This window comes from Molossus molossus, unplaced genomic scaffold (assembly GCF_014108415.1).
Source record: "Molossus molossus isolate mMolMol1 unplaced genomic scaffold, mMolMol1.p scaffold_m16_p_17, whole genome shotgun sequence".
Classification (NCBI taxonomy): Eukaryota; Metazoa; Chordata; class Mammalia; order Chiroptera; family Molossidae; genus Molossus; species Molossus molossus.
In genome coordinates this window covers 41,333,299-41,354,090 of record NW_023425352.1, presented here as the reverse complement: position 1 = coordinate 41,354,090, position 20,792 = coordinate 41,333,299, and the positions used below count along the sequence as shown (strand labels likewise).

At 41.4% G+C, this 20,792-nt stretch overlaps 1 protein-coding gene across 1 annotated transcript in view; it reads right to left on the bottom strand.

The window, feature by feature from the left end:
* Positions 1-2,089: 2,089 nt before the first annotated feature.
* BICC1 (BicC family RNA binding protein 1) overlaps positions 2,090-20,792 on the bottom strand; it is a 255,957-nt gene continuing 237,254 nt past the window's right edge. The window contains exons 15-21 of the mRNA XM_036265773.1: positions 20,603-20,762; positions 18,064-18,103; positions 17,358-17,512; positions 14,150-14,306; positions 12,015-12,175; positions 9,546-9,645; positions 2,090-4,495 (exon numbers count right to left, since the gene is read on the bottom strand). Coding sequence (XP_036121666.1) covers positions 4,365-4,495; positions 9,546-9,645; positions 12,015-12,175; positions 14,150-14,306; positions 17,358-17,512; positions 18,064-18,103; positions 20,603-20,762 — 904 coding nt within the window. The 3' untranslated portion in view covers positions 2,090-4,364. The remainder of the gene's footprint in view (positions 4,496-9,545; positions 9,646-12,014; positions 12,176-14,149; positions 14,307-17,357; positions 17,513-18,063; positions 18,104-20,602; positions 20,763-20,792) is intronic.

The window sequence follows — 20,792 nt, the reverse complement described above, 5'->3', positions numbered from 1 at the left end:
TGGGGGCACTGGCTTTATTTTGGGGACAATCATTTCTGCCTGCCCATATCTTGGGTTACAAAGCAGCTTCCAGGTTCTAGCCAGCTCTTCCTGTCATATAGGCCTAGGGCCATGCTCCTGCCTGGGCAGAACTGGGAGGGAGGGCGCATGTTAGCTAACTCCCAAATTTTCCCAAATGTGCTTATGGTCAGAAGGGAGCCATGCTTTGCAGAGGGTAGAGCTATGACTCATCCCTTCTGACTGGGCATGGACAGACCAGGCTCCAGGGCCTGCAAAACTCATTTAAAGACCCAAATCAGGCAGACCTGCATGCTGCTAATTTCCCTGGTGAGACTGCACCACCGACTTGATTCTGCAGATTAGTTCTTGGCCTATGTGGGAAGGAGAACCGTCTGCCAAGATCCAAGTCCTAGCTGCTGGAAGGGCGTCCCTGTTTTTGCCAGTCAGATTCCCAGTGGTTGAGCCCTGCAGATTCCCCTGTGATCCCCAGAAGTAAAACCAGAGTATACAGGCTCCCCTGAAGTGACCCAAAATGCTAGATGTCATCCCAGGCTCTCTTCCCACTGGTGGGACTGTAGGCATGGTGCTGTACTGGCTGGGGGCGGGGCAATGCAGCCAGCAGGATGTCATTCCTCTTACCTTTCTACTGCAGCTGTCTCGGTCTTGGTGCAGGGGGTCACTTCAGCCTCATGCCTATGTTCTAGGATTCTCTCAGTGGTGTTTGTCCATGCTAGTTGTTCTTGTGAGGGGGAACAAAGTCAGGAATAACCTATGACACCATCTTGGTGACATCGCTATTACTACATTCTTGTAATATCCTCAGTGGCAGAAAACTCATCCTTTCAAGGTAAACCTGATTTCTAAATACTGCAAAGTCACTTGGAGTCAAATCTGAGACGTTATGGGTCATTTAGAGGGTAGTTATAAAACTGATTCATAACCCTTTCGGCCACACACTTTTTTTGAGATGTGGTTAAATCTATGAAACCTAGAAAAAGGGGGGTTGGCAGATGAGAGGAATATTCTGCATTTGAAAGCTCAGGCCTATTGCCACGAGATGGGTACTTTCAAGAGTTTTGTCAAAAATTGTGGTTTCTAAACAGCACTTGAGTTCCCTCCCAGGGACACTGTGTGGAAGGGTGGGGACAGTCCGTCCTCGGATCACTCTTCACCAGCCCTGACTTCGCCCATTCTGAATGGACACTTAGTGAGGGCAAGGGTTTGTTTCATTCACTGCTGTTCCTGGAACAGGCCCTGATACTTACTAAGCCCTCATTAAGCATTTATACAATGAATGGGTGAATGGACGGATGATAATTTAATATTGGGTTCCCAGGTAACATTTGTGATTAGAAGACCTCTTGTACTAGAAACAATTTTTAAGAACCACTGCCACAAGTAATTCAAGTGGAACATTTGTGGGCACATAACGGGTGGTTAGGCTTCCTCTGAGTCAGACCTCAGAATGCGGCACCAGTTCCGTTCGAGGTCACGCTCAGGGCTAGGCGCAGTGAGCACTCCGTGTGACAGCACAGTGGCCCGGCCCTGGAGCGGGAGCCTGGGTCAGGAAGCCAGCATCCCCTCCGTAAGGAGCTCCTCTGCTGATGGATGAGGCTGTCAAAGCGCTCACACGTTTGGGCTTTTGTAAAAGAGAGAACAAGAATAAAACCTGTTCCATAATGTTCCTCCTCTTGTATGTACCTATGGGTGGCCATTGAAACAATGATTGATTACTGGTCCTGGATTCACTGGCTGAAGTAAAGTGCCTTGGCTTCTGGGTGGCATGAGGACTGTCAATGCAAACTATATTCAATTCTACTGCAGAAACGTCTTCCAACTGTGCTGAAGATAGCCACATAAAAACAACCGTGTTCTTAAAAAACAAAGAGAGGCATAGAATTTATGTAAAGATTTTTTTTTTTTTAAAAAAGGCATTTCATCTAGCAAGGGCAATACAGAGGGGTTATATAAATTTATTTTTCATATAACAATTGATTAGTTTAGAAAAATTCCCATTTTCAATGTTTAATTCCATCTCTCATTTTTTTTTTTTTTTTTTTAAAAATCACTAAAAGGACAAAAACCCACACAAAAAATACAATCTGTATCTGTTCTATATTTACAGATAATTGGTCACTGTTAAGGCACAGACTGATTAAAAACTACTATTTATTCAAATAATCCAAATATTTTGTGCATCATATAACACGGACAACACTGTGTACTATAGTGTTATATTCCCTTCCTTACATCGAGAGAAAGTGAGAAAAGTAATTTCCAGTGTTTTTATTTATTTTTAACCACCCTATTTGATCTAGTTTAATTGGGACAATTTTCCCTTTGGCATAAAGCACTGTGCATAGCACCATCAACTTCATACTACAAATTCATTCCATCTTCCTGGTGTTGCAAATATATGGTCGAGGGCTGGGAAATGAGCTCCTACAGCTTTTTATTTGAGAAAATCTTATTAAAGAAATGACACACTTCAGAGCACTGCACTGTTGAACAGGAACACACAGCCACATAAGATGGACAGCGCCATGTGAGTATGCACATGGCACGTGCACAGGATGACTCTAGTGTACTAGCCAAGGGAGCAATTTAGTTTTACATCCTTAAGCAGATACAGTTTAGTTTAGGAATGGGCATCTCTTTAGTGCTGCTATGACTGTTAATTTTATGACGAGTCCATTATCTATGCCTTCAAAGTAACCACTACTATTTTTTAAAGTGAAAATTTTTCTGTGTGCAAAATTTCTCTTCACTTCTTATTCTTTCATGGTAAGATTTAGCCATGAGAAAATGTCAGGCAAGTATTTCTGATTCTGCATCAAAGTCCCCAATTGTTATGTATGCTTATCTAATGCCTTCTGCTAAGAGCATGCAACAGTGGTTTATGTCCATGTAGAAAATCTTGAATAATGAACATAAATAAGTCATTACAGTACACGTAATTCACAACATTTCCTATGGGAAAGTTTTCCAACAAATTTATACACTTGGAAAGAATATTGCTTTGAAGAAAGAGAGGCACTTAGTGATTTTCTTCATGAATTGAAAACCCTTCATAAATCCACAATAAGATGTCTGAAAAGACCCAGGAAACAATGTTGCCTGATTTCTTGGACTTTCACAGTATACGATTGTAACAATGAGTCTAGCCACTTAGAAAATAGTCATTTTTTTCCCTCCTTCAGAACTCCACTGTCTTTATGAACTGTCACCCTGGAGACTTAAATAAAGCCTTTCTGTTCCCAAGTCTACTTGAAGCAGACATATATGATTTAAGGAAAGTCTCTGACCATAGGGAGCACAGCTAATGTGTACATGATAAGGACAGTTATCTACCTCTCTTCCTAATGGCAACAGTGCTGTCTTGTCAGATGATTATTTGTCTTTTTTTAAATAAAGTGACAATCTAGGGCTCCAGTTATTGAATGCCGTCCATTCTCTACCATAAACCTCTAGTAGATATCAATTTAATCAATTATGTACTGTATGCTTATAATATCTAAAAATAAAAAGTTTGATATAAATAAGTGTCCTTTAGTGGCAGTATACTAAAAATAGCCCTTTGCCTTTAGACAACCATTAAAATCATTTTAGCAATATAGGCAGCAGCTAAATATGATGACTGCAAAGGGTTAATATTGCAAAGTCCATTTGGTCTTTCTTTGCACCTGTTACAGTGAACTAGGTTCATTGCTAATTGTTTCTAGAATGCTGACATAAATGAACAGAACTGGTCCAGAACCAAGTGGAGTCACATTCCCCAAAGTCACAGAATACTCTGCCCGAAATCTAATAATCCAGTACCATTTCAAATAAAAATTTAACGCAGTCAGAAAAATGTGACTAAATCTGATTTGTACCATTATATAAGGTGACATAAAAATGAGAGAAAGAGATCATTTCCACAGGACAAGAAAGTGTAAAGTGCTGAAAGACCTCAATAATTATTTTAAAGCAGTACCAGAAAATTCCACTTTGATTATTATTTTTTAAATCCCCAAATACCAAAACAAAACAAGCAAACAATAACTTCAATGTTTTCTGGCATCCCAGATGTCAAATCATCCTTCATTTTTAAGTAAAAAACAAAATCAGTGCATATGTTATATAGGTACATAAGAACAGGAAATAAAGCCCTACCCTCATATTGCAAATTCTGTCCAATTACCGTTTTTGTTTTTAAAGTAATCCACATGTGTTCTGAATGACAGCAGAACATCTTCTCTTTTCTTCCTTTTTGGCACAAAATTCAGGTGTGAAGAGATGCTTTGGTCCTGCCACCAGTGAAGGCCGTTCCCAGAGCTGCTGTGTCCCGCCTGCGAGCTGCGGCCGCGTCCCCAGGAGTCCCGCTACCAGCGGCCGCTGACGCTCGCAATGTCCGCGTGGTACTGCCGGGGCAGCCGCCCGCTGGCGCCGCCTTCCAGGAAAGAGGTGCGTGCACTGGGCGGTTCAAAAAGCTTTCTTCGGTTTTTATTTAGTTCTAGAGAGAGAAAGAGAGAATTGTTAGCAGCTCAATGGAGAACTTCTATAATCTACAGAAAATGGTAACAATGGTAGCTGTGGGGTAGGGGGAGTCAGATCTGGTAGCAAAAGGAAAACCTTTAGTTGATGGTCAAGACATTTCTGAAATGCTAGAAAGTCTGATATTAAAGGCAACATGTCGGTAGCCAAGATACCCATGGACAACAAAGTTTCCAAGCTGCAGGAATAGCTGTCTAGGGGCTATGTCCTTCTGAGAACCCTCTACACTCTGGTCATACACTCTAAACAGGATGACCTATCCCAAAGGTGGTGAAGGGCATAGGAGAGGATGTATCACCCACGACACAGAAAATCATTCCAGCTGTTGAACTTGCCCATGTCAAATACGGAAATCATTAGATTATTAAAGTCACACATGAGAAAAAGACCCCACATTGAAACACGAGAATGCGGGGGGAGCACACTGAAGTGTTCGGCCACGGCCCCACCAGCGCGTGGCCTGTGCTCCTGGTGGCAGAAGCAGCAGCAGGAGGTGTCCTTGAATACAACACTGACTTCGTAAAAACAGCAACCATTTAAGAAATTAATACAACCGAAAACAACCAATACTTGAGCATCTTAGATTTTCCCTAAAAATGTAGAATCAATTTTAAAGAAATGAGTGTACTTAGAAAACACTGTCTTTTTCCAACTGAAAGTTATTAACCAGAAAGGGAAAAACGTAATAGAAGCAGCCTACCTGATTTATGACTCTGCAAGCACTCGACTCCCATCCCCACCCATATACAGATCCTCAAGCCAAATGATGGACTCTTATGGTGAACTCGACAGAATTGTCAGACTCTGGAAATTAGGGTTCTCATAGCCACCAAATGCAATTTCAAACAGAGGGATTATATAGTTCATGTGCTTAGAGTTATCTTTTTTGGGGGGAGCCAGTGACTGAGCACCTTATACTGGCACAGTACTCGGTACTTTCCAGCCACACACGGATACCCTCTCCTGAAGTCGCGCCGCAAGCTCTGGCCTCTCCAGGATCGCTGAGACTGAGAACACAGGCTGCAGAGGTCACAGGCGACCACGGCCAGAAGTGTTCCGGTCTCCCGAGTTCTGGGAAATGGACCAACATCCTTCATGTTTCACCTCACAGCCTTCCAAAGTGTAAATGTGTGCCCCAGAGAGGCAGTGCAAGAATGGAGGCATCTCTCTTTTTTTCACATTTAAGTCTTAGGAGAGAAGAAAAATAACAGTGATTTATTAGAGTTTATGTGACAGGGGACGCCCACGGGAAAACTTTTCAACTTAGTAAAAATAGTAACGATTTAGCAAATAAACACAATTGAAAACAACCAATACTTGACTCTCAATTTTCAGGGAAAATCTAAGATGTTCAATTTTAAACTTATTCAATTCAACTGTGCCAATATAAGGTGTTCAACACGGGCTCCATCCTGACAAGACAACTTTAGGCATATTGACTATATAATCCCTCTACTTGCATCTTAAAATAAGATGAGCACTTGTGACTCTTTTCCCCCTAATTATTAGATATGAATTTTAGCTCTTTCTTTAAATTTGTGACAAAATAGCCACAGTAAATTGGAATGGACTATTTAAATCCTCCTAAGGGATAGATAAGTAAGTGGTCCACACTCTGGGCTGCAGGGATCCATCCACTGTGCAGAAAAGACCAACCAAAGCTTCAGGAACACAAATTTGAGAAACTTGTAGTTCCACGTATGCCAGAGAGCAGTGCTTTACTTCACAGTTCATTACACCAAAATTTTTTAAATGTAGCTTAAATACTTCAAAGAAGCAGGGAAGATACCCTCACAAACAAAAAACACATGCAGGCATGCTTACAGGTGGCTACTGTTTCAAGTTTCTGCAGAAACACAGAAGCAATGACATTCCTAGTAAAACTTGGAACACAAAAAGAAATTCAGAAATCAAGACTGAACATATCTAAAGGCAGTTGTGGGAGAGTGAAGATGAATGAATCCTCTCAAGTACGCGTCCTGGAAAAGTTTCATCACCTTCAGGTTAAAACACTGTTTGGCCTTCCTTTTCTCATAGGGAGAAGAACCCACACATCGGGACATGCATTCCCATACTATAGAGAAGGAAAGGAATGAATGAGGTCAAACACCCTATTTACATACAACATAGCCAATTGAGCACGTGAAAACAATCGGGCCAGTGAAGACAAACATTTTTTAATAGGCACTGAAAACTTTATTCTGAAAAGTCTTATCAATTAGATTTTTAAAAGAATAAAATGATCGAGAAGGAATTTGGCCATTCCCTAAGAATATAAGTTCTACGGTATTTCCAAATGAGAAGCACAGAGATAAATCTTCCAGAGAGATTAATAAGGATCCGGTCCTCCTGAAGAGATTTTAGCTTTTGTTATTATTTAAATTGTAAAAAGCAGACTCTCTCCTCTGATTGTTTTTTTTTTCCAGTAAGCCTAAGGGATAATTTGGGAAAATACCAACCTTTTTCTTTGAAATTCGAAGGTTCACACAATCCTGGCAGCTCTCAGGATCTTGTTGCGGATCTGAACAGAGTCACAAACTAAAAGAATAGGTCGGGAGATGTTAGATCTACCTGAGGCTGTGGTGGGGAGCCTGTCAACAGGACGCTAACTTCCTGTCACTCAGTCCCTGCACATTTACTTAACTACTTACTAAAATACTCTGAGAGAAATTTTAAAAGTTTCCAAAAAATCATGGGTTTGGGAAAAAAAAAAAATCAAATTTTTCTCTGATCCAGTTCTTCTAGAGAGAACTCTCAACTCCTCTAACAGTAAAATACATGTCTTCTGGCCCAAAATTAAAAATAGAACCAAAACCTTACACAGAAAGAATTCTGATTGTAAGTTACAGTAAAACTCTCCATCATTTACAAAATGAATTATGAGCGAACTCTGTAACCACAGACCAGCGTAAGTCAAGGCTGCCCAGCTCTCCTGCATCTGCCTGAAGGGGGATGTTCCGAGACTGCAAACGGATGTCTGCTATCAGATGGGCTGAACTGGAAAAAGCAGCTTTTTGATGAAGGGCTTCTCAATAAAAGCTTATTACTTGCAGAGAAAACAATTTACCAGGTTCAAACAAATGCACTCAACAAAGTAAGGTGAAATGATTCTTAAAATAATCAAATCCTTCCTGCTGTGCAGAGCATTCAAAGTCTAACTCCCTCTCAGAGCCAAGACCTGTGAGCCCCACCCAGGCTAGCTAGAGAAGCATACAACCTCCACAGCACCACACTGAGGATGACGACTGGAGAAATTCTACTCTCTCCCACTCTGCTCCCCCAAACCCACCTGGGATACCTCACAAATGTGTTCCAAGTAGAGATCCTAACAGTCCATCTGGAACCTATGAACGTATTCAGAGGTGTCTGCCTGTTGCTGGAAGTCTTAGAGTTCGGAATTGGGTTGGTGCACAAAGAAACAACTGCACTGCATTCTGTCACCGACATTCCAGGAACCTCCAGAGAAAGGTTATGGAGTTCTGGAACACACTCCTCTTCTATAAACGTGTGGCCCACGGGTGTACTTTAATAATGTAAGCGTGGTGATTCTGTGCATTAATCAAATTTCAAGTAGTATACATTTCATTTTCAAATTAATAAAAGAATGTGAAAGTATAAAGTTAATTTAGTTCTAGGAATAGCACTCAGGTTGAGCTTTAGGGTAAATGGGAGGCCCCTTGCGAACACTGATGACACATCACATGATCCTCTATTCCGATCCACCTGCATGGTTTGGAAACTCACCCAAGGACTCATGAGTTGGCAGAGGCAAAGCCCTGATCTCCTTGTTTGAATACAGTGCTCTTTGCACAAGACCAAGCTGATCTTAAGAGTGAAGAAGAAAAAGCGTCTGCCCCGTGGAGCTCCACTAATGCAGCCGCTTGGGTACACAGAGTGGAGGACGACTCCAACTGATGTGTGCAGGACCCTAAGAGCCTGCTTGATGGCTGAATTCCCACCCCTAGTTCAAGGCTGCTCTGCTTGTGTCTGCTTCAGAGAGCAGGTCTACAGATCAGATGTCCTGTGGGGAAGGGGGGCGGGATGCAATCTGCCGCTGAAACAAAATGGAAACCACTGAGGCTTAGATTTTGTTCGCTGATCTGATTAGTGGATGCTGTTGGGAAAGGACTTCCACCAGTTGGATGCTACTGCTAGCCTCAAAAAGACACAGCCTGCAAGTTCAGTCCTGAAAAGGCAGTCACTTTCTCACCGCACCTGACCCTTGGCTTCTGTCTTGTTGAAAGGCTGGCACACACAAAACGGACATTCATGAACTTCATCAGAAAGTCTTCAAAAGGTAACCCCATTTTTGACCCCCAATTTCTTCCTCATATTTCTCTAAATACCTTTTGGAGGTACACTGTTATGTATTTGCTGACTTCTGACTCATTATCTGGCTCAACTCCTTTCAAATAGGAGGTACCCAGGAAATACGTAGAGAACATTTAGTAATACACAGAATATGAACCGAGGCGTACAGAAGGCAGTCTGGGAAACAGACAACGTTATTTTCCTTCATCCTGTGGCTACTTTCAGGATCCTGCACCCTTCTGCGACTTACAAAAGCATTAAGACAAGGAATACTGCCAGGCTCCAGCTCTGCCAAGGAGCATTCTTTTTTCCTCTGGTGCAATGACCCTCTGTTGGTATCCAAGGACATATGCACTCGAAACATGACAGCCAGTCCAGAATAATTATTCATTAACCCAGCCACAAGAAAAGAGAATTGCACTGCTCCCCCAGCCTCGTGTTCTGCAAAGGGCAATTTTGGTTAGAGCTTTCTGAAGAAATCTGCTTTCAGGAATGACATTGTCATAGAAGGTTTTCAGGCAATGTCTTGATGAAAGAGTGGGATGTTCTCAGCATCTGACACTGTTAGCAGGGGAAACACTCTGAAACCACAACCACCAAGGTGCCAGGGCAGTAAGCAAGTGGTAAATGGGTAGAACCAGCCCCACTGGCAGAGCTTATTCGTATTTTAAAATATGAGCATGAACATCTATATTCACCTGAGATTGCAAGCAGCATTTTCCTCCTGGCACCAAAAGTAGTAATTCCCAGCTCCTTCAGATCCTGATCTGTGAGAGTAAGGAATGTCTGAAGATCGATCTGTGGGCGAAAAAGTAATCTATAACCAATATAATATTTATTTTCTTCCTCATTGTAGGTTCAACTCATTGTCATACCTATTTTATTTTTTAAATTACGCTTTGCCTACTTCCCAAAAGAACAGTGGTGTCACAAACCTAAGGAATAAGAGTTAACTAACTAAGGGGATGAAACAAAAGTGATTAGTCTAATTTACTGCACTTGAGATGAAAACTTAGGTCTGAGCATCCTGGCAGCCAGGACAAAAAGGGAAATAAGAATTGTATGTTTTTCTGTGAACTGATAAAAGGAAAAATACATATCTGTTCAGGAGAGAGGAAATTCTTAGCTTTGAATTCTGAATTGGTTAAGTATATCTCTATAAAAAGAAACTAAATAATAACTATCACAGATGGTATCTTCTGTGCTATCCATAAGAATTCCCAGACTACATCAGACCCATGACTCACTCAGCTGAGCCCCACAGACTGTCTCTGAAAGTGGCAAGAGTATTTCCAGGAACAGTATAATTGTACTCTTTGGCATCAGCAACAAAGTGCGGAGGGCAGCTGTCCAAGGATCTCACCCTCCCTCTGAAGACAGTGTGGAAGAACAGAGAGGCAATGAACTCTGCAGCCAGAGGGACTTGGGTTCTGACTCTGATAGTACCTATGTGTGTACACAGGTGGGGTATTGTGGGGATAACATAACGGGCAGCTATGGCTGGTAATAAGTGTATAGACATATCTGGAAAAATTGCTAAATAAATCTTCACAAGGTTAATTAATGGTGGATTCCTATTAAGTCATATTTGAATATCAGAAAATATCCTAAATGAAGGAAGCAGTACCAAATTTCAACATACCTGAAAACAGTAATACATACTCTTCATTCAATCATAAGAAATCTTGAAGTTTTCTGTTTTGATTTAGAAGTTATAGCCAGACCTTATAAAACCTTTTTATCATTCAAAATAATGATCATTTATCATAGGTCTAAAGCTGTGTCTTTAAAAATTCTATGTAATGGAGACTATGTCAGGCTATGTGGGCCATGTCTCTGCTGCAACTACTCAGCTGTTTGAGCTCAAAACCAATCATAGACAATATGTGTATGTAAATGAATAAGTGCAGCTGCGTTCCAATAAAACTCTATTTACAAAATTAGGTAGCAGTCTGCTGACCACTGCTCTCATTAATAAATATTTTCTTTTTGAAATAAGTGCATAAGAAGTATCTATAATAAATGTATTTCTATGTTTCTTCAAATAGGAAATAATATAGATTAAAAACAAACCCAGAATATTATTGAATAATATCTAATCTCTTACTTGGAGACCTTCTGTTTCTGGACAAGTTAAAATACCTCTGCCCTTGAACTACTTAGCCACCCTCATCTAACCAACAAGATGAAATAAAAGACTAAATACAATTCCTTGAAACATTGATGATGAAAATGTTACTCAACTTACAAAATCCTTGGTTAAGTCAACACTAATTTAGATGTAGGGGAAAGAAAACAAAACTAATATCCTGAACTTCAATATATACATAGTAACCTTTCTTTCGTATAAAAAAGGGCAAAAAAGTTCTGCAGTCAAACTTGTTATTGAGCCATGGGCTATACCTTAAATTTATGATACAAAGTACCTAATAAATTCTAGCTTCCTCATTCACTGATACATATCTGGGAATTACTGACTTAATTAGATGTTATCTCAAATAGATACACGTAGAGAACTATTCTAACTCCCTGTTGCACTGGGTTAGCTGTGCCCTGTAAAATGACAGCATTACTAGAAAGAATGTGCCCTTTTCATTGTGTCAGTGCTGACCAGTTAGACCAAAATCCATGGTAGAGATGGTTTCGAAGACATCTTAGTTCTGTCTTGGTTTAGGCAAAACCCAAACAGTAAATTAATGAATAAATTAACATGCACAAAGAGTACATTATATTCTGTGAGAAGAGGTTTCAGTACCATGATTAGGATGGGGTCAAAACCAAACATTTATTTCAGATACTGTTATTTAAGTGCCACAAATAAAGATAACAGATTAAAGAGTGGAATCATATTAAATATGGACTTGTTGCTGACCTATAGAGAGCTATGAATCAAAAATTCCAATGAATCAATACACTGTTTAGTTAAAACTGTTGAAGGTATGTTTTGGTGAACACCATTTTCTATATTTCTGCTATCCTGTGTTCACTAGTTGCACTAAATAAATAGGAAATGAGATCACGTTTTCTTAGCAGCAAAAACAAGCTACGAGACTTGAATTAAATGCTCAGTGAAAGCAGTCATAGGTTAGAGAGTGATTTCATTCTAGTCGTCGTACACACAACCCAAAGAAAGATGCCCGGGGGAAAGTAAATAAATACTGACTGACCTCTTGTTGCTGGAAGACGTCTGTGTATTTGCCCAGACCCAGTTTGCTGAAGAGCTCAGGGAGGTCAGAGCCTTTGAAAGAGCTGTTTAGGTTACAGCCATTGCTTCCTGTCAGCGAGGAAATGCAGTCCATGTAATTGCTACTGCTGAGATAGTGTTCCGCTGAAGGGCAAATGAGAGACAGGCTTGAAGTGCAAATGCCCAGCGAGAGCAAGGTTTAATTAAAAGTTTTAATCCCTCAAATATTTCAACTTCATTGTTGGAATGAATAAAACAGTAGCTGCAGAAATGGAGCAACCCTCTGCCGAATGAAACATTGGCTTTTCATTAACGAAATGCTGGTTATTGCTTTCAGTGAGGCTCGTGCCATTTAAAAGGTTACACTTGGGAGGCAGCAATTCGGCAATGGTGCCTCTGCAGTTACTAATCATTAATCACTTTCTCCCGGAGCGTTCAGAAACATCTGCACTTGTCACTGATTGCATGTGAATTGAGCAAGGAGTTGGAGGAAGATCCTTAGGACACAATTAAGGTATGGAAAATTCCTGGAAGTCCAGGCGCCCTTGGATGGCTCTCTGTTGCCACACTCGTGCTGACCTGCAGCAAAGGAATTCCATGATAGTGCACCCTATAAATCTCCTTCCCTACAAAAATACAATTGGGCCGTAAGCTCACACAACAGAGTGCTTCCAAAATTAAGAGTATCGTAAAGCGAGATAAGAATGATGCTGGAATTCCTGGAGTTAATTTATAACAGAAACAAATATGTCTCTAGAGAAAAATCCTGAGACAGCAATGCTGAGCTTTGCTTTGGCTCTGCAACTGATTTGATGGGCAAAGAGTTCTCCACGCCGTCTATGGCTCTTGGGCGCAGTGACATGCACAGCTGGGTGATGGACTCGTGAGCCATGCCAAGTACTTGACCAAACATTTAAACACTCTTCAAGATCTGCTTTGGCTCTTCTAGCAGAGCTGTGCAGCTATTGCTACATCCCCAAACAACTGGCTCCTGTACATGTGGGAATTCAATCTTCTTAAACAAAGATGCAGCTTCACAAGGGAGTCCCAGAGAGAGGAGGGAGGAAGACACTCACCGAGCCAGTCAGATCCATCTAATCTCCTCTGGGGTCAACACATTCACCCAGTCTAAGGATCTTGTTCTGCACTGTTTTCGGTGCCACTAATTATTCTTCGGTTGTTTTTGTCTCCCAATTGAGAAGTCCTTTACATATCTCGAGTGGAAGGAATTTCTTAATAAGGCTTCTTTCTCTTAAAAATAGATCTTTCATCTCTTGTGAAGAGGATCCAGGACCAAACCCTGAAGGTCTTCAGCCCTGGACCACGCCACCATTTTAAGGTAAGGCCCCAATGTCATAAATAAAGATTGACAGGGACTGACCAGTGAGCACCCAAAATATGGATGCCGTTACAGACAAAGCCATTGGACTTGTGCTGAGTCTTAGCCATATTTGTTTAAAGTCAGAACCTCTATGATTTAAACTTTTCTTCTACTGATGTCAATTCAGCTACCTCTTGTCCATTTAAAATATCAAGTGCTGCTCTTCACCTTATGTAGCTACCCATTGAGCAAACTTTCTTCTGTTGTCCAAGATACTAATTTGATCCCATTCTGCTCAATGGCTTTGTGTCCCTGTCTTTTCCTGATAAGAAAAACCATCTCCTGAATGTCTGTATGTGCATGACTCATTCATACATTGATTCAGTAAGCACTTAGCACCTACTAGGTGTCACACACTGTTAGACATTTGGGAAGAAATAACAAATAAGGCTAACAGGTGGCATGTGGGCACTACATAAGTGTTTACTGAATGTGTAACCTCGATCCCTGGCTGTGGAGCTCAAATTCTACAGGAAGAGACGATTATGTTAACATATAATTACACTCCAGCATGACAAGTTCTAAAGTAAAAGCATATACAAAGTTCGGTGAAAACAGAAAACCACCTGATCTGCTTCACCGAGAAAAATACGGAAGGCTTCCCAGAGGAGGTGGCATGTGAGTTATGACAAACACCTGAAGGCATGGAGTCCAGAATTTATACTTGAATATCACCCTTGACCAAAGAAATTTCAAGCTGATTACATCTAAAAGTATGATTAAAAGTCAAAGCTCACTTGACTTGTTTTGTTTACGCTTGGGGCTGCTAATAGAAGCTGCAAATTCACTATGGCTCGCAGGTCCTATTCCATTTCGATCTCTCCAGTTATCAGATTCGCTTCCACTTCCCAAGTGCTCACGACTGTTGGACCTCGAAAGGGACATTGATGAGCCCTGTAAACAAAGTCAGATAAGGAAATGTTTAATAAGGTGGGTTTCCCAGGGTGGAAGAGGAAGAGAACCCCCATGAGACCACCACCATTTATTTCTATTGCTAACCACAGCAGTCTCCCTCGGAGGCCGCTTCTCTTGCAAAGATGCTGCAGGGCCTGTCTGGATCCTTTGACTACCAGCCGCCAAGGACTTGGTGATATACACAGTGAGACTTTGTCCTTCATCATCCGAGTGCCCAGCAGAGTTCTGAGTGTCCTTGGTATAGACTTACTCCTGTAAGAGTCTATGAAAGAGTCTCTGTGTTGTATCACATAAGGACAAATAATGGGGAAGAAGAATAGGTAGACCCCAGGCTAATAGAGTCAGAGGGTGGAGAGAGATCTGGCATTTCTCCGGTGCTGGTCTCATCTAAATAAGATCTTTCCAACAAATTAAAAATACCTGGAAAAAATCTACCTTACTTAATTCCCCCAAATCAAAATAAAAACAAGCATTTGAAAGATCTCAAACTCTGCACTGATTATTTGTTCTTTTATTTATTTATGTATTTAATCACCACGTTAGAGACACCCTACTTTGTACTGTATCTAGAGTATTCAAGTCAAGACTCTCTGACTTTCAGTTTTATGAGCACTGAGGAATTCCGAGAGCATCCTTTACTATCCATTTCAATAAGCTCACTCAGTCCAGTCTTGCGGCAGCATCACACGGCTGACCGCGCCCTCCCGTCACACCTCCTTCTGCAAGGCGTCGCGACGCCACACTGCCCCGTTTCCTCCTACTCCTCTGCGGCCTCCCAGGCTCTCCCTCCCCTTTCCACTCCTAGTGTCAAGCTACCCTGGGCTTGATGCTAGCTTTCCTTCTCTTCTCTCTCCACGCTCTCATGAAGTAATCTCAACCTCTTTCAAGACGTAGCTACGTCCATGGATCCCAAATTTAGTATCACTGAGTTGCCAGGCTGACACCTCCATGTCACTGTCTCGCAGGCATTCTGCATTTAGAGTGCTTGAAATCAAACTGTTGTGCACCTGTCCTCAACAGCTACACCAAACCCACTCCCCTCTCAGAATTCCCACATCTCAGTGAGTGTCCCTACCCCTCACCCAGTTGCTCAAGGCACCCTCCTTCCCTCCCCACATCCAGTCCATCGGCAAGTTCCGTCAATGTCATCTTAAACACGCCCCATGTCTACCTACTTCTCTCCATTTCCACAGCTGTCACCAGCAGCCTCCTTAGCGAACAAGCCCTTGATTTTCTTCGGGATAAAGTTATCCAGTGCAAATAACAGGAGCTGCTAAATATCACTCAGAACTTCCCGTACGCTGTGCCCCGCCCTCTTCCCTGTCATCCACAAAACAACTCAAATGAGAAAACAGGCTCAGAGGAGGGAAGTCACTCGTAGATCTGTCAGTGGAGTTGTCAGACCCTGCCACCCCTGCGCTGGACCCCCTTTCAAATCGGCACACTACTGGTCTTTGAAAACTGAGTTAGCATCTCTACAGTGAATTATTTCACCTCTGGAAGGGTAGGAACACAACCACCCAACACTCCACTCCACCAAAGCAAAGGTGGGTGAAATGGACAAGACGGTAGGTGTGTCAGCTAAAAGAATCAGCAGTTTTAAGTTCTCTGCCAACAAAAGATGCCTGGCTTCTCTCAGAGCTCCAATGGCAGAAAGCAGAGTGCACCTCCTACAGCCTCGAAACTTTCCCCAGCGGCTCCCACATTCGAGCTGCTGACAGTCACTTCAGTGGTGGAGCACGGCCTGCCAGGTTGCTACTGTAGGCCCGACAATGGAAGTCACAGGAGACTGTTCTCTTTTGTATTTCAATCGTATTTTCTTTTTCACTGACTCAAAAAGACAAAGGAAAGAATGCACATGTCTGCTTTTACCCTTCGCCAACAGTCTAATTTATTACAAAAAAAACAGGTGGGGCCCTGGCCGGTTTGGCTCAGCGGTTAGAGCGTCGGCCTGCGGTCCTGAGAGACCCGGGTTCGGTTCCCGCTAAGGGCGCGTACCTCGGTTGCAGTTTGTCCCCGGCCCTGGTCGGTTGTGCGGGTGGCAGCCACTCGATGTGTCCCTTTCACATCGATGTTTCTCTCTCTCTCTCTGTTCCTCTCCCTCCCACTCTACCTGAGCAAAAAATAGAAAAAATGTCCTCGGGTGAGGATAAAAAAAAAAAAAAAAAAAAAAAAAAAAAAAAAAAAAACAGGTGGGGAAAAGAAGGTCAATCTACAAATTCTGGTTATTAGACTAACAATTGTGAAACCCTCCACCAGTATTTGTTTTGCAGTCTGCAGTGTTCTGGTTGAACATTGTGATTCTTGGACCAGTCCTGTTCGTCCAGGGTCCCCAGTGCTGTGTGTGCATGTGTGTGCTCTCTTACTCCACCCCCCTCGCAAAAGGCCTGCGGCCAAATTCTGATGCTCTCACACGGCAGAGGCCTTGCGGAGTGAGCTGTGTGCGGACTGGCCGGGAGGCAGGGAACGCTGGATCCTCCTCCACGTGGTACGGATGCCAGCTTCCCAGTCTCCCTCAGAACAGTGCAGCCAACATCTGGGAAACATAAAATTTTGGAGCTCTTGTTTGTGATACTTCCTGCTGTGTTCCTGGCACAACTGAACACACTGAATTTTTAACTCCTATCTGAAAACTTGTTTTTATTGAATATTTGCCTTTTCCCCCTATGGTGGACTTGCTAGTGATACCCCTGGATAAAAGGGTTCTTTATACATTTTATGGAATATTACTACATCTGTCCTTTGCTTAATCTCAGCCTTGCTCTAGCATTTATCACACCCTCCCACTAACAAAAACACATTTATGAATTTACATCTCTAACAGCTGATCAATAACTTTGACAGAAGATAAGTAAAAGAGCATAGTATCCTAGACTGCATCAATGTTATAGCCATGTGTTTATAAGAATAAAAATCAAAACATATCCCCATTAATGACTTTTCCTTAGATAACTAAAGACTGTGAGGGAGATGACTGCCCTCTCTCACTGAGCAGAGACAGGAAGAATGGGTAGGGAAGACTCTACAAACCTCAAAAGTGGTTGACATTGTGGGCTTATAGGACACATGGTTGGCCCTTCTCAGCTCCTTGATAGTTTCAGCTGGCATGGATTTAGAAAACCCGAGGCCACTCCAGGTATTTGTAGGTGTTCTGACCTCCGTCACCACTGGTTTCTTTAACATAGCTTTGGAAACAGAATATAAAACGAGTGCTTGGTATTTTTAATATATTTCTTAAAATATTGATGAGTGTTGTTTCTTTGATATGAGTAAAGAAATCTTAGTTGAATATTATTTCTTATTGTTAATCCTCACCCAAGGGTATTTTTTCTATTGATTTTTAGAGAGAGTGGAAGGGGGTTGGGGGAGACACACACAGACTGGTTGCCTCCTACATGTGCCCCGATGGGGCCTGAACCTGAGACCCTCTGGTGCATGGGCCAGTGCTCAAACCACGCCAGCCAGGGCCTGAATATTATTTCTTAACACAAAATACCTTAAATTATGTTCATAACACTTTTATACAAATTTTAGAATGCTACATCATTTAATAATTTATCTAATGCTAATCCATTCAATAAAATACATTCAACCTCAACAAAATTTGTGCAACTTGGACCTTCATTAAAAAAAAAGTTTAGGTTCAAATTTCACAATTCAACGTGAATACTGGAAAACCTTTTATGGATCTATGGGGGAAAAAAATCAAAGTATAGATCATTAACATATCATATACCTTTGGTTGCTAATAGCTTCTTTTGTTCATAGTCAAATGCCTAAAAATAAAACAGAGAGAACATATTTTTACTGCCAGTTGATATCCAAATGTCATGCCAATACTCCATGATTAGAAAACCAAGATTCTGACTACAGCCCATGAATCTGCTAAGCTTTGCGCCATTAATTCAGTGCAAGCTTGATAAGTTTAAACATGTTTTCTAAACTAGAGTTAGAAATATTCCATCCAAAGGAAAAAATTCTACTTTCTATGAAAACAGCAGGATAAGAATATGCTAAAGTATTGTAAACAACTTAATAATAGATCTGCTAAGTATGAAAATAATGCATTACGAAAATGCTTTCAGGTTTCTCAAAATCCCCTCTTCAAAGCATGGCCTGAAGTGGTGTAATGTTCAGACAGCTTAAGAAATTATTTAGCCTAACTGGAATGGTCTTTGCTTTTGAAATGAGATAAATAGCAAGTGTCTGGCTTTAAGTTATGATAACAGTAAGCATTGCAATAACATTAAACCTGGTTACCTTTCATCGCACAGGTGGCACTACCCACCCTTTCCATTCACAATGACTAAGTGCCATGTGGCAGTCAGGTCTACACAGAAACCAAGGTAGGCCGTTTTCAAGAAAGCAGTCTAGAACCACATATCACACGCTGACCCAGTGTTCTCAACTGCCCATGGTAGGGACTAGCTAAGACCTGACAACAGTGTCTTAAAGGCCTACCAGAAGGGCTGAGAACCAATTGGCAAGAGCTTGTTTGACCCTTTTCCCAAGAGAACTGTATCATCCTATGTAGGGTGTGTGCCCAGGTAATTTACAGTATGATATGAAACAGGATACTTCTGAGAGTGAATGTGCCACAAATAATAATCAGATCATGATAGTGCAAATGAATGGGCTGACCCACATAGACCAGGATGTGTGGTTAACTCTGAGAACATGGCAGCAAATTGGGAAAGCCAGATTTTTAGTGAACACAATTAGATGATGTGGTTGAAATTGGGTCTCAAATGGCATTGGAAATTAAAGTCAATGTTTAATGGCCAATGCCTAAGGGCAAGGTGTGGGAAGATCCTGAAATCACTTGTTTGATAAATGTTTATTGAGTGCCTCTGGTTAAAAAGACTGTGCTGCACTTTGTGGAAGAATACAATTCATCAAAAATAATCTATAGCCTCAAAGTATGCGAAGTCTTAGCAGGGATGGGAAAAGAAATAACCACAAAATAAATTAGAGCGTGAGATAAGTGTGAAACGAGAGCTGTATCTCCCGCTCTCCAAGGACAGCAGAGACAGATGATTTTTAGCTGAAGGAATCGGGGGTCTTCAATCTTTCTCCCTGTCAACGCTCAGTGACTGTTATCATTGATTTCTTAGTGATTTTAAAAGTCAGCTCTTTACTAATGGCACAAACACATCTATTTAAGTTGAAACTGTATCACCAAGAACATCTCTTATCCATCCTAAAAGAAAGAAACATGGAAATGGTTCACTAGGTATAAAATGATGGGAGAGATAAGCACCACAAGACAGACAAAAATCATAAAGGGATCATAAAGCGATTTGATGCTTCTTAGAGGAGGGAATTTTAATTTACATTAACTGAAAATATAGCTAACTGCAGACTAAAATATATCAATTTTTTTTTTAACTTTGACACATTACAAAGGCCATGGCTTTGAAAAAAGATTTATCTAAAAACCCATGGAAATGTTTGAATGCAAAGGATTAAAAGAACAGATAAGCAACTGAACTGTAGTTCTTGCCAGAATTATAGAAGCATAATTTAGTCTCATGAATTAATTTCTCTGCATATCTGTGACAGCTTTGTTTCTAGGACTTTGTGAAAGGGTTTTTCCCTTTCTTGGAGGTGGGGCAATGGCGATGATAAATCTCCTTCTAGGAAGTCAGTCGGTCTACCCAGGAATCCTGATACCAAAATCAAATGTTTATAGGAATCTCTGAAAGCACAAAATCCTTATCTTTCCTACTGTCATCTATAGGAAAATTAGATTTCTGAATTTCATGGTCAATAGGCTATCTTGAATAATTAGTCTAGTGCAGATATATAGAAAATCCCTGCTAAAGTAATTGTTTAAAATAATCATAACAAAAATCCGTGAACCAATATACTCATCAATATTTATCTACTTTAAAAAAACTGAAGCTTCATATCAGCTATTTTTTATAACTGTCTAAATGACAGCAAACAAACTTATTGTCTCCATTTTATAGATAGAAGGATATTATATCTATTTATCCAAGACTGTCAGGAGGCAGTAATACTTAGAAATAACAGCTCTGACATTTATGTAAAATTGTATATAACAGATGAATAATGTCATTTTTCTTATTAGGTTTTAAAGAACTTAATCACGCTAAATCCTGCATTTCATTTTCAAGTTTACAGCAAAACCAATTCCTAACGACTGCCTATATATTTAAATTTAATTCTGACTGCATTTCTGCTGTCCTGTTACACCACTCACTGAACCGGCCCCCAGCCGGGTGAACCACCCTCCTCTCTCCTCCCCTTACCTGCATGTTCACGTAGGACCGCGAGGCCAGGCGGGCCCGCTCCGAGTGCTGCTGGGCCGCCGCCCTCTCCGCCGCGCGCTCACTCCCCGGGGCCTTCTTGTCCGCCAGAGCGCTTTCCGCCGCGCTCAGCTCCGGGTCCGAGAGCAACCTGTCAGCGCTGCTGTGGAACAGAGTTGGGGATTGAACGCTC